This window comes from Zalophus californianus, chromosome 5, assembly GCF_009762305.2.
Source record: "Zalophus californianus isolate mZalCal1 chromosome 5, mZalCal1.pri.v2, whole genome shotgun sequence".
Lineage (NCBI taxonomy): Eukaryota > Metazoa > Chordata > Mammalia > Carnivora > Otariidae > Zalophus > Zalophus californianus.
In genome coordinates this window covers 102,389,845-102,407,416 of record NC_045599.1, presented here as the reverse complement: position 1 = coordinate 102,407,416, position 17,572 = coordinate 102,389,845, and the positions used below count along the sequence as shown (strand labels likewise).

The window sequence follows — 17,572 nt, the reverse complement described above, 5'->3', positions numbered from 1 at the left end:
CCAGGGTGCACGTTTCAGCTTAGCACAAGTAAAACAACGTAAGAAAACTTAAAAAAATGTGTATATATATATGTGTGTGTGTGTGTGTGTGTGTGTGTGTGTATATATATATATATATATATACTCTCTCTCTACATATATATAGAGAGAGAGATTCACAATGCTTTTCTTTATTCTTATTTTAAATTATTTAGAGATTTAAATTTTAAGGCTTAAAGTGACTTCTTTTACGTCAACTTCCATCTACCAGACTAGGCAGAGAATGCTATTTCTTGGGTTCAAACATTTTGCTTTTTACCGGTGGCAAGCCTAGTGAAATAGTGCAGCAACATCATCATTAACCACGTCCATAGATGCTTTATTCTTACAGTATTTCTACATGGATAACCTTAATCAGATATTTTCTGGACATTGTCTCTTATAGGCAGCATCCATGAAACTGGCCAAGTTTCTAAAGATAGTAGTAGGACCCATTTATGGCTTAGCTTGAGATGTCGTATCTTAAGAAGGATCAGCAAAGTACTTAAAAAATATTAACCCAATAGCAAGACAGCCAGGCATTGTTCTAGTGTATTATAAAACTTTTCAAAGAATAATGAGGGACAATTTTTAAATGCGGAGGAAAGGTGTGTCTGATGCAATAAAGATGATTAAATCAGACAGAGAACCCAAAAGGATCTCAATATTGTTAGACTTTTTAAGCAGTAAGAGCTGTGTAGGAATCCTTCTGTGAACCACAGAAATAATAAATGCTGAGCCCATTGGAACATAATCTCTCTCAGCGAGATGCCACTGCTTTCCAGATTTCCTCACAGGACCCTGCTAATTCCATGCCAAAACTAGCAGTGGATTTCTTCCTTCTAATCTCCCCTAATGCCTTATTCGATTATTGTCACCGCTCTCCAACCATACACTGTCCCTTCAGACTCCTTTCCCAAGTGAGTCCACCAGAAGAGGCTGAGTGTCCATCAGGATGTAGTCTAAGACCACAAGCCACCTTGTTCTACATGAAAAGGCAGAAGCGAGAACAAGAGAGCAAGGGGAACATTTAAAGTTTTGTTGGCAACCTCTTCATCTATGGATTACTGGCTGGACACAAACAGGAAAAAGAGATATGAGGGGTCTGGAAGATTACTCTAGTTGATTGGCAAAGGGGGGGGGGCTTGTTAAGAGGGAGGAGAACCCAGGTGAACTGGACATTGCAGAGCACTGAAAGATGGCATCGCCTCTGCCCTGGCTGTACCTTATTCTATGGTGAGTAAGATTTTTTTCTGATTTTTCCTTTTAGTTCAGAGGAAAGTGAATGGACATACCTACTGGGTGACTTCTATACCAAATCATGAAGAAGCCTGGGTGGTGTGGCATGTATTTGTGGTGGGATAGATGAGTAGATTGAACAGCCTATTCTCTCTGAGCCTGGGAGTGAGGATCATGGACTGTTTACTCACAGGGTAGAAAATACCCTAGGGAAACTTGAAGATGAAGGAAACTTCTACTCCAAAAACATCAGTCGTATCCTGGACAACTTGCTTGAAGGCTATGACAACCGGCTGCGGCCGGGATTTGGAGGTGAGAAGCAGCATTCTTACTAAACCAAATATCTCTACTCTCTTTCCCCCTTCCCTCTGTTCCAAGACCCAGAGGCTTCATAAAGATAGCAGAGCGGTAAGGTGCAGGGGTACTGGGAGAGACCACGTGTTCCTGTCCAGTCTCTGTCCCTTCCTCTGTTTGTGACCTTCTATGCATGTTATTTGAACCCTCTTAAGCCTCAGCTTCCTCAGCTGTAGTGTGGGAGTATGAACAGTGCTTGCCTCATAGAGTTGTGTGAGTGTAGAATGAGATTCTCCATCTAAAGCACTTTTCTAAGCATTTGTCCCAAAAAAACTATAAGATGTGTTACTTATTGTTATAATTTTTATGAGAATACTAACTTAGTTCTCTTCCATTCCTTAAATTCCCCATTTGACCAGAAAAATTTCAAAATAATGCAACTGGTATGAGTTTTCAGAGTTGAAAAACCCAAGGGCTCCTGCTACCGGATTCCTTTAGGATGGATTGCAGGTTCTGACCATGAGAAGGGACTTTGTGGTAGGGTCATTAAGTTCAGTGTCCTTAAAATAACTGGTGATATTTGCCGCCATTCTTCTGGCCTAATTTCAGGTGCTGTCACTGAAGTCAAAACAGACATTTATGTGACCAGTTTTGGGCCCGTGTCAGATGTGGAGATGGTGAGTGAGCTCTAAGTGGGGAGGGTAATTTTACTTATTGGTGGGAGGGCAGAGTCCCAGAACTAACGATCTTGGGCATTGTTACCAAGCTTGGCTCCAGAGTCCTAATGCAATATGTGTACTCATGCTGGGAGGGCATGGTCATTAGAGCAGATTACTGGCTTAATCTCCTTCACATTTCACTAAGGGCTCTGTTTGAACACTTTAACCTGAGGGACTTTCTAAGATTCTATTCTCTCTTTGGGCCACATATCATGCACTGATTCTTTTCTACAAAGATAAGATTTTCCCCATCTTTATGAAGTCCTGGTAAATTTTTAGAATAGAAAAAAGAAAAATCAACAAAGATATGTCACGTAAGAGTATATTGAAAGTATCTATGAAACTTAAAATATAGCTGTTTCCTGTAGCACATCATTCTCAGTATATTTTATTAAAACAGTAAAGGGCATCATTTGGAAAAGCTAGTGCTTTGTACCTTTTGTGTTGCAAATGGACCAGTAGGTGTTCTAGGACCTCTGTTCCAGGTACAGATGACTGTAGGAGTCATAAGAGAGTATTTATAGTAAGTGGCAATGAAAATCTGAACTAGTCTTCTAGAACAAAGTGCATCATGATATTTTTCACAGTTCTCAGGTACCATTTCCCCAAAAGTAAAATATAAATACTAAAATCAAAATGAACATAACTCTTTAAATAGTTGAGTCATTAAAGTTTATTAGGGAAATGCTGCTCTGGATAAATAGTTATTGGAGACTTTTTTATTTCCTGATCTTTGAATTGACAAGAAAAGAAAGAAGCAAGAAGGGATAAAAAAAAAAAAAAAAAAAAAAAAAGGAAGAAGTACCAGAGGAAGGGAAAGGGAAGGGAGGGAAAAAAGTAAGAAAGAAAATGAGGAAGTGAAGGAGAAGGAGAAGAACTTTATTTAAGAGATAAATGTCTTAAGACTTGAAAGAAAGGAGGGTCAGCATTATCCAGAATCCTCAATTATTTTACTATCATATTTTTCATTTAGTACTAACTCACCCCAAATATAAATAACCACAACCATACTATACTATATTATTGAAGTCTGGGGAACACTTGGCACTTCATTTTATGTATGTGTCTCATTATTTAAGTATAGTTGTACAGTGGAGACTTGTTATTGCCTGGATCATTATTATATGGATATACTGTGTGTCAAATTATATTTTGAAAATCTAATCACAACTTGCAGTAATAGGTCTCATACAGGAACACATAAAGTAGGCAAATCAATTATTGGCAATATTTTGATATACTTAAAAGCTTTAATTATCATTGACTTTTGCAATGGCTTTCACCATAATTCTTAAGATTTCTAATGTTATTTCATAAAAGCCACAAATTAAAACTCAAAATTTTAATTATGGATACTTAAATGATGCTCTAAGTTATCATGGTAACATTTGCTTTTATATTCTCCAGAATAATATAAAATTATTGTGATATGCAACCAGAGTACACTTATCAAGCAAAGTTTACTTATCCTTGGAAGTTTGCTAAGGGGTACCATGGTGTTTGGAGACACCTTTGAAAGTGAACAAGGCATTGAAGGGAATGATTAGACTAATAATGGTAGGAAGACCAGCACAAAACCTAGACTGTAAATCTTTTCATATTTTTTTCTAAATTTATGGAGGGAAAATTAATAGATCAATAGATGGAGAGGTGGATGACTGATAGAAAAGAAGAAGATTGTTAAAGAGGGTCAAGGTGCAGGAGGGAGGTTTGCACAACACAGTCCCATCTTTTATGATACTATTACAAACTTCAAGTTTGAGAAAAATAATAATTTCCTGAAGTCACAGTTTCTCTGAAGGTTATTATCATAAAAAGTTTTTTATTTCTTAAATTTTAGAATTGGGTATATAAGCTAATGAATAAACTATTCTTAATAAACTATCTCCCCAGCTTTCATGAATATCTTATTTTCTCTTAGGAGTATACAATGGACGTTTTCTTTCGCCAGACTTGGACTGATGAGAGGTTGAAGTTTGGGGGCCCAACTGAGATTTTGAGTTTGAATAACTTGATGGTCAGTAAAATCTGGACACCTGACACTTTTTTCAGGAATGGCAAAAAATCAATTGCACACAATATGACAACCCCTAATAAACTCTTCAGAATAATGCAGAATGGAACCATTTTATATACCATGAGGTGAGGTTTCCCCAATTCAACTTCCTCTAACCAAATGATTTGTCCATCATACTAACTTGGAACCATTTATTTCAATATCCCTAGGCTTACCATCAATGCTGACTGTCCCATGAGGTTGGTTAACTTTCCTATGGATGGGCATGCTTGTCCACTCAAGTTTGGGAGTTGTAAGTTACAAAAAGCTTCTGAGAGTCAAACAATGCATTCAAAATATATAATTATTGGAGCACCTGGGTGGCTCAGTCGGTTAAGTGTCCAACTCTGGATTTCAGCTCAGGTCATGATCTCAGGCTTCTGGGATCAAGCCCCATCTCAGGACTCCCCGGGCTCAGTGGGGAGTCTACTTGTCTCCCTCTCCCACCTCTCCTCTCCCCCACCCCTTTCTCTGAAATAAATAAGTCTAAATAAATAAACAAAGGCAGCAGTCTTTAAAAAATACATATATATAATTATTTTATTGTAGTCAGAGACCAGAAAGCAAAAGAGAAATATTGCTATGATACTCTCAGTGTGATTCCAGGAATATACTTACTTAATCATGTCTGTCAATCTTGTAAATAGTTGGAGGCTTTAGTTATCCAGATTAAGAAAAACATTAAAGAAAATTTATGTTTGTATTTCTTTTTTTATATGGAAAAAATTTGCTTTGGAAACAAAAACACAACTAGTCAGATTCACTGCTATGTTTAATTTGTTTAAAAAATTTAGATGCTTACCCCAAAAGTGAAATCATATATACGTGGAAAAAAGGACCACTTTACTCAGTCGAAGTCCCAGAAGAATCTTCAAGTCTCCTCCAGTACGATCTGATTGGACAAACCGTATCTAGTGAGACAATTAAATCTAACACAGGTAAGAATTAGACCAATTCATGAATGTAATTCAGCAAGGTGACTCCCATGCACATTTGTGAAATATCTATTTTTTTTTTCTTCTCTGCATTAGCCATCCTCAGCTATGCTTGCTGTTTTGAAGTGATGAGTAGCATTCTTTAAAATTGATTTTGCAACCATGAGCATATAAAGATTTGTGTAACCTTGGAATAAATAGTTTTGTATGTATATGACACAAAAAACCCAACCAAAAACAATGAGCTGATGTATCTACCATCTGCCTGATCAAGTATCTTTGTCATACAGTGAAATATGCCTTTACTTGTTTTATTCCAGTGCATGTTAATTTAAAGATCTGCAAGATTTATTTCCAGCTGCATTCTTTCTGCACACTGTCAACAGCAATAATACTGATATACATGTTTTCCAACAGGTGAATACGTAATAATGACAGTTTATTTCCACTTGCAAAGGAAGATGGGCTACTTCATGATACAGATATACACTCCTTGCATTATGACAGTCATTCTTTCCCAAGTGTCTTTCTGGATTAATAAGGAATCTGTCCCGGCTAGAACTGTCTTTGGTATGCTTCACTCTTTGGCTATAATTCCACGCATCCTCCCGCTCTTACTGCTTGTGATATGTTGGGGGAATTGTGAATGTTCAGGGCATATTCACACTAGGGCACTTTTTCAATCCACAAAGGAAATAGACTCCTATCTCATTGGGGCATATGTATTATATTAAATGACCCTTATATTATCCCAAGCTATGCGGTGAATTCACATAAACATTTGTCTTGGCAAGAATTCTGGCTGGATTTCTGTGACTTTCATGTGCCCTATTTAGGAGTTTTTTTTTTTTTTTCCTTTTTTAAACCTCAATTTGCTTTTTCATAATTAAGGAAAAGCAGAAAAGTAAAAACTGACATGTAAATTCATGAAAAGAAAGGCAAAGATATTGAAACCTAATATGTAAATCGTTGTCTAATATATAAATGATATCTTGCCTTTATTAGGTTGAACCATAAGAAACTGTCATTTTTCTAGATCTAAAAATAGTTAAATATAACCAATTTCCCATGGTTCAACCTAAATATTGAGTTCCATTTTTGATATGTAGAATCACTGTTAATTTTGAGAAAAAAAGTTGTAATGGAAAGTATCATCAATAACAAAATCCAACTTTTTCTAAGTTTTCATGATTATACATTTAGAGAGGTTCATAGCAAAGACCTGAGTTGAATTGAAATCTCAGATGATTTTGACTTTCTAATTTACTATATTAAAATAGATTTCTTTCTGCAAATTATGAAAGAATATCCATATAATGACATTGACCATCTTCAAATTACATATATTCTCCAACTATTATACAAGATATAAAACTGCTGGTGACTGAGTGATGAAATTATTTTCTCATGAGTAAATATTTTACCTTAAAACCAAGCTAGAAATGTAAAAAAATGAGGAACCTAATTTTATGTTTACTATTCATACCAAATAGACTTCTTAAATATGTTGATAGATATTATCAGCTATTCAAACTGACCAAGAATTCAAGGTTTTAGTACTTATATGATAATTTGCTGTAAATTTTCTTAAGTAAACAACTAGAATTATTCATCAGTTTAACTTTATAACAGTTAAACTAAATCAAATCAGAAAATATTTTTTGAGCAGCTACGGTGTATATGGCACATACTAGGTATTGAAGCATACAAAAATGGTAATACTTATGATAATAATTGTGAACAATTATAAAACTAGAACAAAAATTACATTTGCAGAGTGTTTAATCCACTGACACATGCTCATTTGATGTTGTTACCGGATTCCAAATGCTAATACTGCATTTCTTATTCTTTTTCACTTTAGGGATCACCACTGTTTTAACCATGACCACATTAAGCATCAGTGCCCGGCACTCCTTGCCAAAAGTGTCGTATGCAACCGCTATGGATTGGTTCATAGCTGTTTGCTTTGCTTTCGTCTTCTCAGCTCTTATTGAGTTCGCGGCTGTCAACTACTTTACCAATCTTCAGACACAGAAAGCCAAAAGGAGGGCACAGATTGCAGCCTCACCCCCAGTGACAATATCAAAAGCCAGAGAACCGTTGGAAGCTGAGATTGTTTTGGTAATTGTTTACTTTTCTAATGTTACCCATCAATATAGGAAAAGGCAGCCTAACAGTGATCACAAACAACTAAATAGTCCAAAAGTATTATTAGTTGAGCACAAGTTACATAATTCTGATTTGAAGGCCAACTTCTTTTCCTACTTCAGAGCAAAAAAAATGAGCAATAATCCTTCATTTATCTTTGTCTAAACTTTTGGCATTCTTCTTTTATCATCCTCACTAGTACTAGCAGATTCTAAGCTCTCAGAGGAGATGAGAACATTCTTCTCAGCCTTTAGATGTTTCCTTTGAAAAGATTTACTTATACCAACTAGGGAGAATAAAGTGAAAAAAAAAAAAGCTCCTAATGAGGCTTCAGAGTCTGAGGCAAATAAACAGGGACTCCTATAAAATGGACAATTTTTGTTAGAAATCTGCTTGCTACTTCATTCCATGAAGGCAAGATGTGAATATTAGGTTCTACGAATGCTGAATCATAAGCAAGGTTTTTGATTTTCATGAAAACACTCATGTTCACATTTGTATATTAAATACATGTATCTTAAAGTTTTTTATTCAAAGACTTATAATCAGTGATAAATACCTATAAAATTAAGTTTAGATTTGCTGTGACTAAGCTCTGGTCCTCAGAGGTTATTTGAAAAAGAAACAAATGATGGCATTAATAATTCAAGGGTCATATATGTGCCCCCAAATTTCAATTCCACATATGAATAAAATTTTCACAACAGTTCAGCTGCACACACTTTTTTAATGGATTATAGGCTTATTGACAAATATACATTTTTATGTCAATGCAAATTCCACATAGTAGTTGTTGAAAAGAAGAAAATTTTGCTCTGTAAAATCAAGTACTGCCGACACTTTGAACTAAAAATGTCTTCATATAATCAATTCTTGTGAACATTTCTAAATCACAGAACCACATGTAGTTCAGCTAATCCCTGGTTAACTTTAATGATAAAAACTACAAAGCTATGTGTGTTTTATTCTCAAATACTCAGGTATTTATTGGATAAAAATATGATAGTTTCTTATCAAAACTTCTCTTTTGATATACTAAGAAATATGTTTGAGAATTTATATTTTTTCTGAGGAATAAAATAATGCCGTTCCCATAAGTGGAAATATATAATTTAAAGATTTTTTTTAATTAGTTCTCATTAAAAAAAATTTTTTTTTCCCATCCAGTGATCCAGACTAATTACCTCTGCTTACAAATCAAAAACAGTATCTCAGAGAGGGAAGATGTTAGTTACTAGTCGGTAGAAAAACTAGGAATTTATCACAGAAGTCCAATACACACAGATTTACAGAGGCAGAGACTATCCCCTCTCCAACAATCCTCAAAGCCTGATATATAAAAGAGTGCACACCACAAGATAAAACATTTTTAGAATGTGAGATCATTCCCAAAATTCTTCCCTTGAATATACTCTGGTTTCTCTTCAGATCGTATAAATCTTTCGCCTTTTACCAAAATTCTTCCCTTGACCTAATGATGTTTTCTTTATATATGTGTATTTTTAAAGGCCATAAAAATATAAATTTTATAGCAGAAGGGTGCTAGTCTGAAGACTCAATCCAAAACACTTGGAAAATCATTTTTTTCAGAAAATATTTTTGAGAATTAGCTTATGTTTGTAAAAATAAAAGTTATTATGTTATAAGCCATCTGTATTAATATAGGTATATAATCAACATATTGCCCAATGGTCACATATCATCTTAACATATATCTATAAATGAAGAATTCATATTTATCAGAATTCAGTTTAACAGTTTCCTTCCAGAAATGCAGTAAAATTGAAAAGAGAAATTCATGAGAAACAAGATAAAAAATAAGTCCAATGATTTTGAATATGTTCATTGATCTGATATTGAGATAAAAAGAAAGACCAACTTCCTTACTTACATTTTTTTGAAATATGTATTCCTGAGAGAAATACGATTTCAAATCCTTGGAGAAAGCAGAGAGTTAGTATTCTCTTTGTCTTTTATTTTAAAGATATAATTTATTAATAAGATGGAATTTAAGATCTCAGGTCTTCATATGAGCTATCTTCTACAATTCTAAAATAGTAACATATAATGAGCAGGTCCTTTGGGAAGCTGGATAAAAAAATGCTTTTAAATCATCTCAAAGTACTTTTTTCTTGCAAGTTGACTTTTTTCTTATGAAAAATTTTATTTCTAAACCCGGCTTCACTTAGAACACTTTAAGACCATGAAAAGCAGCATTTTGTTTCTGAAAGGGTAGGTCAAAGCATAAAAATAAAAATCAAAATAAGCAAACTTAACAATACAAACCTTGTAGGTACCAAAAATAAATATAGATGATTACACAGAACATTTATGTTTTATTTATTCACGTCAAACCTTGGCAATTTGTTTTATATAATATAGAGGAACAAACATAAATTATACATTTGCAATTTATACAACACAATGGTATATATTATGATTGCTAGGCCATTTTTTCCTTCAAATACCATGACATTTAAAAACGCCTATTCAGTTGTAATCAAAATGATGTTATTTGAGTAAGTTGGACATTGAAATAGCAAACCAATGTGGTGAGGTTGAAATAAAATTAAGTGCTTAGATGTTTCATGTGATTCTAGGTTATATTTTAATGTCCTAATTGCTTTTCATAAGAAACTACTTAGAATGAATATGGGAAAAAGTTTATCACTTTGATTTTGACCTTGAAATTTAATATAATAAAGACAAAGAAATTCAGGAGTTTTAAATCTAATCAAACCTGAAGAGACATCTAAAACTAAATCCTCAGAAGTGCTTGGTTTACTAATGATCTTTCTCATTTTAAGGCATTTGGAACTAGGTACTGGGTTTTTTTGTTGTTGTTTTTTGTTTTAGATTTTGAGAACAAATTACCCACAGCTTCTTGCCTGCTTATATGGTAACTTTCCTTATTGCTTTTATCTGGTATGCTATCTTGGCACTAGAGAGTTATTCTTATCTTCATGTATCATAAACTATTATGTGTCTGGGGTATACTTATTCTGTGTGTGAGACCAAGTTTGGACCTCAATCACTTTTTGGATGTTTTGCTAGTGTCCTTGTTATTTTAAAGGTCTAAACTCTCATTACTATGTTCCTAAGAATGAATTCCCCCCACCCATCGACACATCCAATGTGGCTTTCCTTTTTCACAGGAGGTGTGACATTCTTGGTAAATTATCTACAAACATAATTGGCCAAAATTTCATTCATCAGGATAATAATTATATTTATAGTGATTACATTGTTTATTCACTATTTTTTTTCCTTTTCATCTGGCACCCATTTATTGAGTACCTATGTCTTCAATGAATTATTCATACCATAAGCACTAGTTAAATGCTCTTATGTTCCATATCCTTTGTAGAATGCTGGGGATACATTCGTGTGTGACATCAGTAGGGCCTCTTCCCTCACTAGCTTCTTTCTGAACAGTAAGAAAGACAAACCAATGAGCCATAACAATACACTATGATAAAGGCTGTGGTTAGAGATGTATAGTGGTTAAAGAAGAGCCATACAAGAGTACCTAACACAGGCTGGAGGGATCATCATTCTGGAGGAAGTGTTTTCTCAGCTGAGAACAGAAGGATTAGCCTGGTCCTGTTCCAGAAACACTAAGTCAGTTGCTTGTCCCAACCTGGACATAGAGAGGGAGATAAGACATATCCTTTCTATATTCCCTTTCAAGGTTGGGATGATCTGCTGGGTCATTATCATGTTGCCTTCCACCTATGTAGAGAGATATGAAGCATAGAATACTGAAAGATTTACTTCCCATTTCCAAATATTGCCGAGATTTCTTTGAAGACTTTCATTACTCTGTAGAACTAAGGGTTAAATTAAGCCCATCAGAGACTCTGAGTCCCTTCACCATGGTTGTGCTATTTCATAACTTATAGAGAGGGTAGGGTGGATTAGATAAGGGGTGTAGGTGGTTAGTTCTTTCCCCATACCTTCTATCAAATCCCATCCAATATTCCCTTCTTCACCCTCCAAACATTCCAATGTTGTTTCCAGACATGTACTTAGCACCACAGACCCAGCAGATTGCTGCCAATAAGCTGCTTCTTTATAGAAATTCTGGAATTGTCTCTGTCCCAATTCTACCAGCTATTACTTAGATGCAAGAAAATTTGATTTGAAATTCTTATTTCCTCCATAATAATTAACATAATAGTTTTTTAAAAAATATTAAGTACTAAATATTTTCAAATTTATATTTGGGCCCTTGTTTGCTGGTTCTAAAACCAGATGTTTTGTTTGTCCATTGGATAATGCAGCCATGATTAGAATATCTCTCTTGAGAGGTAACCCATTGCCCCCTCCTCTTTAACATATTAGACTCACTGAATGTTGTATAAAAATTGCTTTAAGTACTTTCCAAATGTCTTATATTTACATCCAATAATTGATTGTCATAAAGTCCAGTTTGACTCAAAGTACCTTTGCAATATGGCATTACTTAAAACAAAGCAATGCTCTATAAATACCCAAAGCAGGATGGCATTCAGCAGCAGGGGAGCCCTGGAAAAATTCGAAACCACAGGTGTTCCACTCAAAGCAGTGACAGCCCCAAGCTGAGCCCTCATCTGGACTCTGACAAAAAACCTATTTTACCATCAGCTGAAGCTGCCGGGGTTACAATAGAACAGGCGGGGTCTGATGCAAACCTGTATCTTGAATGGCTTGCAAAATTGGCTTTCTTTTCACTTCAGAAATTCAATGTGATTCTTCTAAATTGGAGTCCAGTTTCCTGTACTGCCAATTCCCAATTATGCAGGAGCTGATTATCCAGCATGTAGGTTAGCCAGGCCTCTTGCATTTCCTTGAACATATCATATTTGCTGCCTGCTAGAAACACCCCCAATTGCTGCTGGACAGTGAGATATCTGTAACTCTAAGCCAGTGATACTCAGTGGTAGGTGACTTTTCTCCCCAGAGAATATTTGGCAATGTCTGGAGATATTTTTGGTTGTCACAACTTTGGGGAGGGAGATGCTACAGGCATCTTGTGAGTAGAAGTAGAACCCAAGGATGCTGCTCAACATCCTGTGATGTACAAGACAATCCTCCACAACAAAAAAGTATCCTACCCAAAATGTCAATAGTTCTGTGTTTGAGAAACCATGCCCTGAACCTTAAAGCTGATGGGAAGAAACCATAATAATTATTAAGAGTGTGATCTTAACATCCAAGAGTGATTACATTCAGACACTGCCATTTACCGTGTGAGCTTCCCACTTAAGCCTTCATTTGCTCATCTCTAAAATGAAAATAATAATATTGCAATATATTTTTTTCTAGGAATAGGCAAAATAATGCATGCAAAACGTTGTGTAGTGCTTGTCAATTATAAGCATTTAGATATGGTACTTGTAATATGAAACAGTACACTAAAATATAATGTAAAATAATCATCAAAATCTTTATTTTCTTCTCCTTGCCTGATTTTTCTAAGAAATCCTGGAAACGTTTGGATTTTCACTCATTTGTTGATTCAGCATATGCTTATTAAGCACATACTATGTTCTGTGCACTGACTAGGGACTGTGTAACACTTATACTTAAAATAATATGCCCTCTACCAATAAGGAGATTTCATGTCAGGAAAGGAGATAAGGTGCAACAGAAATAATATTTACAAGGAAAAATGTGATAACTGCTGAACAAATTATAACATCTAAGTAGGCAAAAAAGTGTTCTCTTTCTAGGATATCTATGATATATATTATATATGTATATCTAATGTCTATCCATCTATCTTACCTATAAATTTATACCTTACATTTTCTTTCTCAAATTCTTAAAGAAAAGAAAAACTTATAGAGAAAGTAATAATCTTCCCTAGCTTTAAAGATGGGAACTACATATAGCAGGTAAGTAGTATATGTGGAATTGCAAACGAGGGCTTTCTGACTCTCTTGTCCTCTTAACTCTTATGCAACCCTCCATAGAGACTGTTTGGAGAAGTAGACGAGGAGAGGGTGAATCCTGTTGTAGGGGATCTTTCATTCCAGGCTAATGCTATTAAATTTTTCATGGTGTTTTGAGTGATGTTGCTTAACTCTGGACAAGGGTCATTTGGTAATTCTTATTAAGTCATGTGTGACATTGTGACAATGCCAAAAGATTGACAATTAACTTTTTCCCCCACAGCTCTAAAGAGGGGAAGATAAAACAATGCCTTACATCTTCATGGTAGATTATGTTTTATAATTACTTTTTTGTCTCAATGAACTTTTTCATGTCTGCCCTCTTTCTCCTTAAAAAAAGAAATAAACACAGGGAATACATGCTGTTAAAAATCATGAGTTTAGAAAGAGTTATCTGCTTTAAAGGCTTGCCCTCATTTTACTCCATCATGATCCTTAGAAATTTTACTAGAGTAAAATATTTTAATATTCCATGTATCTGGGAGGAGGATAACTCTTTTTGGAAAATGAAACAGTAACACATTTTGCTCTTTCAGGTGGAGACTATTTCAATAACATAGTTAATGGCTGAAAATTCAAATTAGAGTCTGAGATACATGATGGAAACTCTGGAAAGAAGGTGCTATGTTTATTCTCTAAGACAGGCAGCATGCACTGAGACCAAAATATCACTACTCTGGTCTTATCCACATGCTGACTTGTGACTCTGGGCACAGTAGTCCTTAGCTATCACATGTTTTTAGTAGGAAGTGTCACTTATTTCCTAAGATCAGCAGACTGAGGCCTCTACTATTTTAAATTATCTTCTACCTTCTATCTTCTTTATTTAATTTTTGTCAAGAGTCCCTAGCACAATCCTGGGCCAACACATAACAAGTAAAGATATTCTTTCCTTGCAACTCACCATGGTCATGAGAAATCAGACTTGACTACTACAGAGACTCATTTGTGCTTTTGGTGAAGAGGGAGATTTTCCCATGGCCTCTAAAAGTGCACTGGGCTTGAACTCTCAATGATGACTATTATTATTTAGATACTCAGTAAATTCCATGACAAATCAAACAGCAGAATTCAAAAGGGGAATACAGAGAGAAGAGGTTCTTGGAATTGCTGTTTCTCGCACTCCAAATGTCACCACATCGGCAGGTCATTCTGGTCCTGTGGCTCAACCGGCACAGGGGAGGTGGCTGCCTCATCCTGTTGCTGCGGGTTTGCTGGCTAAAGCCACGGGAGTCTGCCCATGTGAGTAACATACCCTGCCAGGCATCAAAGTGGTGATTTTGCTGCCAGGGAGAAAACAAGGCAGTTTTACAAGAGCAGAGATAATGTACAGCAAGTGTTTGAAGGCAGAGACCCAGCAAGGGCAACCTGGTCACAAGGAGAGTGATTATTATAGGATATAGCAAGAAAAAATACAAATCAGAGCAAGGTCCTCTAGTCTCCACAGTATGAAAGGAGTCGAAAGCAAACAGAATTAGAGTCTCTGAACTACACCCAATACTTTAGAGTGAAGACAAGAAAATGTGGGGATGATGAAACAAGCATTGCAATTGATCAGGGTAGTTTATTACCAGCTGTGTGACTAAGGGCTAGGCATTTCCAGCTCCACTCTCCGGACTTAGCCTTTGCACCTAACAATTAATGTGCTAAATATCCTTTTCAGGACTAAAAATGGTTGTTTTATGATTTCTAATGATAAAAAAGAACATATAATAATTCTGACAATTCTGAGGTCAGTAAATGAATCATTTTTTGGTGACTTAGGATGGAGGTAGATGAGACCAGTGGAGAAGTTCTGAATGGGAAGCAGAAAGCTCTCAATATAGAACTTCTGGGCTTAAGAGGCAGTTGTATTTCAAGGGATGAACAGTCATCCCACTCAGTTTAAGGGTATTGACACTTTGTCACTGGTTTTCACATACATGAGCACCTTAATAATTTTTGTTGCTGTTTTCTCAGCTGGTTCAAATATATGAACGTGTGAAGATGAGGATATAGGCTAGAAGAATGATATCAACTAACTGAACTGCTATATTTTCTTGTATTAATTAATTGTCCATATATTCCAAATTTAAATGCCCTCTCATTGCCCACACACATTGCCCTATAAGCTTATGCATCACCAGGGAGGAGAAGGGGGTGGATAAGCCTTTGCAACCTGGTTCATCTCTTCCTAATGGCCCAGTGGTCAATGCAGTTTCTGGGATGTGGAATATGCTTGGCATCAATTGCTGATGTATGAAATTCTAGGATGTTGGGTGGCCGCAAATCATTATTTTAAATTTGTTTTACAACTTTCTTGGAAAAGTAGCACCATCAAATACTAAGAATGTGCTAATATTAAAAAAAGTAATTTGCTAATATTTTATCTTACACAGTAAGTAGTCAATAAATATCTGTCCATGGTGAAAAAGTGAATAACTATGTGATCTCTAGTCTTTTACCTAGGCTGAATATTTATGTCTTTTCCCTACAGCATCCTAATTCCAAGTATCATCTGAAGAAAAGAATCACCTCTCTGCCTTTGCCAATAGTTCCATCCTCGGAGGCCTGCAAAGTCCTCACCAGAGCTCCTGTCTTACAAACAACACCTGTCACACCCCCACCACTCTCTCCAGCCTTTGGAGGCACCAGTAAAATAGACCAGTATTCTCGGATTCTCTTCCCAGTTGCATTTGCAGGATTTAACCTTGTATACTGGGTAGTTTACCTTTCCAAAGACACGATGGAAGTGAGCAGCAGTGTTGAATAGCTTGAAGCCAGGACAAACTTGTATTCTGTAAGTTCTCATTTTCTGAATTTTTTTAAATAGCATTAACACTTGTATAGATGCTTTTCTGAACATTGAAAATCTGTAACACATAGCTTTGAGTAAGCACGTATGGGCCAAAAAGCACTAATGTTACTCCTCTTTTCTGTATGTTAGAGAAAAAATTTGTAAGAGAATAAGATGGACTCAAGATGAATTTGCCAATCTTTGTCCTTCATTGTTCAATATTTTAATTGTCACTGTGAATAGCATTTACCACAAATAAGATAAAATAAGAAATGCTGACACTTCCAAAGGTTGCCTTAAACTATGTTTATTTCGGCTTAGTTGTCAAAGAGAGCAAAATATAAATAGTCTAAATATTTCTCAATAGGTTAATACCAGCATGTTGGAGGCCCTTATGCTAATAAAATAGCTTTCAGTGTCAAGCCTGTATTGAGCTTAGCCATTTGTTGTGATGCTATTTTACCTCAATAAATAAATAAATAAATAAATAAATAAGTATGCATATGTACATAGCTTTAGTTGGACTGCAATACAGTGCTGTTTTATCTCAGTAAGCTCTCCTTTCAAAATAATATGCTCATCATAATCCCATGAAATTGTAGAAAAAATTGTAACTGTAATGAAGCCTTGTTCTATTATGACTGTGGCTATATCTCATATTTTCTACCTTTCTATGTATACCACTAAAGAAAACAATAAACATGGTTCTCTCTGTTTAATAAAGCTAGGGAGAAGATTTTTCTTAAGTATGAAGAAATGAAGACACTACCTCTACTCAATGTTAGTGTCCCTCGTGATTCTGACAAGTAGAAGGTACAGGACAGGTAGGCTCAGTCACCTCACTCTAAACAAAGAGTCGAGTTTGTATCCAGAATCAATCTCTCCTTCCTGCTCACTCAACACACTTTCAGTTATAAGATGAATACAGTCTGAGTATCTAATAAATAACATAGTAACTAGAGTATAATACTGTATTGTATAATTGAAATTTGGTAAGAGAGAACTTAACTGTTCTCAGCAAAAAAAAATTAAAAAGGTAAATATGAGAGGTGATGGATATGTTAATTGACTAACTCAGTGAGGGGAATCATTTCCTAATGTATTCATATATCAAATCATCACATTGTACACTTTAAGTACCTTACAATTTTGTCAATTATACCTCAATAAAGCTGAAAAATCAATGAATGAGACTACTTTTCTCTCTTTCTGCTATCCCAGCTCTTCCTGATGCTGACTCTAGCCATGTTTCTTCCACATAGAATAAATAGTCTTAGGGAAACAGGAACGAGGCATAGGAAAAAGCATGCAGTGTGGTTTGTCCAAATTGATAAACCCTTCATTAGCTGTTATTGGGCCTTAAATATCATTGAGGTCACCCTGAGCTTTGAACCCAGAAAGAAGTATTTTGAGATTACTACTCTTGACTTAATCCAGAAAAATGCAAA

The 17,572-nt window shown here is 35.4% G+C and overlaps 1 protein-coding gene across 3 annotated transcripts; it reads left to right on the top strand.

Annotated features, from left to right (window-relative positions):
* Positions 1–829: 829 nt before the first annotated feature.
* GABRA6 (gamma-aminobutyric acid type A receptor subunit alpha6) lies at positions 830–17,301 on the top strand. Of its 3 annotated transcripts, XM_027604340.2 has the most exons (10): positions 831–1,254; positions 1,451–1,569; positions 2,161–2,228; positions 4,192–4,412; positions 4,497–4,579; positions 5,121–5,264; positions 5,679–5,831; positions 7,126–7,385; positions 15,825–16,127; positions 16,849–17,301. In XM_027604340.2, the coding sequence occupies exons 1-9, from the start codon at positions 1,217–1,219 to the stop codon at positions 16,098–16,100; spliced, it is 1,362 nt and encodes a 453-aa protein (XP_027460141.1). In that variant the 5' UTR covers positions 831–1,216; the 3' UTR covers positions 16,101–16,127; positions 16,849–17,301. The 3 variants fall into 3 exon arrangements, with proteins under 3 accessions (XP_027460142.1, XP_027460141.1, XP_027460140.1); XM_027604339.2 differs by having other exon boundaries at positions 832–1,254; positions 15,825–17,301; XM_027604341.2 differs by lacking the exon at positions 1,451–1,569 and having other exon boundaries at positions 830–1,254; positions 15,825–17,301.
* Positions 17,302–17,572: the final 271 nt, after the last annotated feature.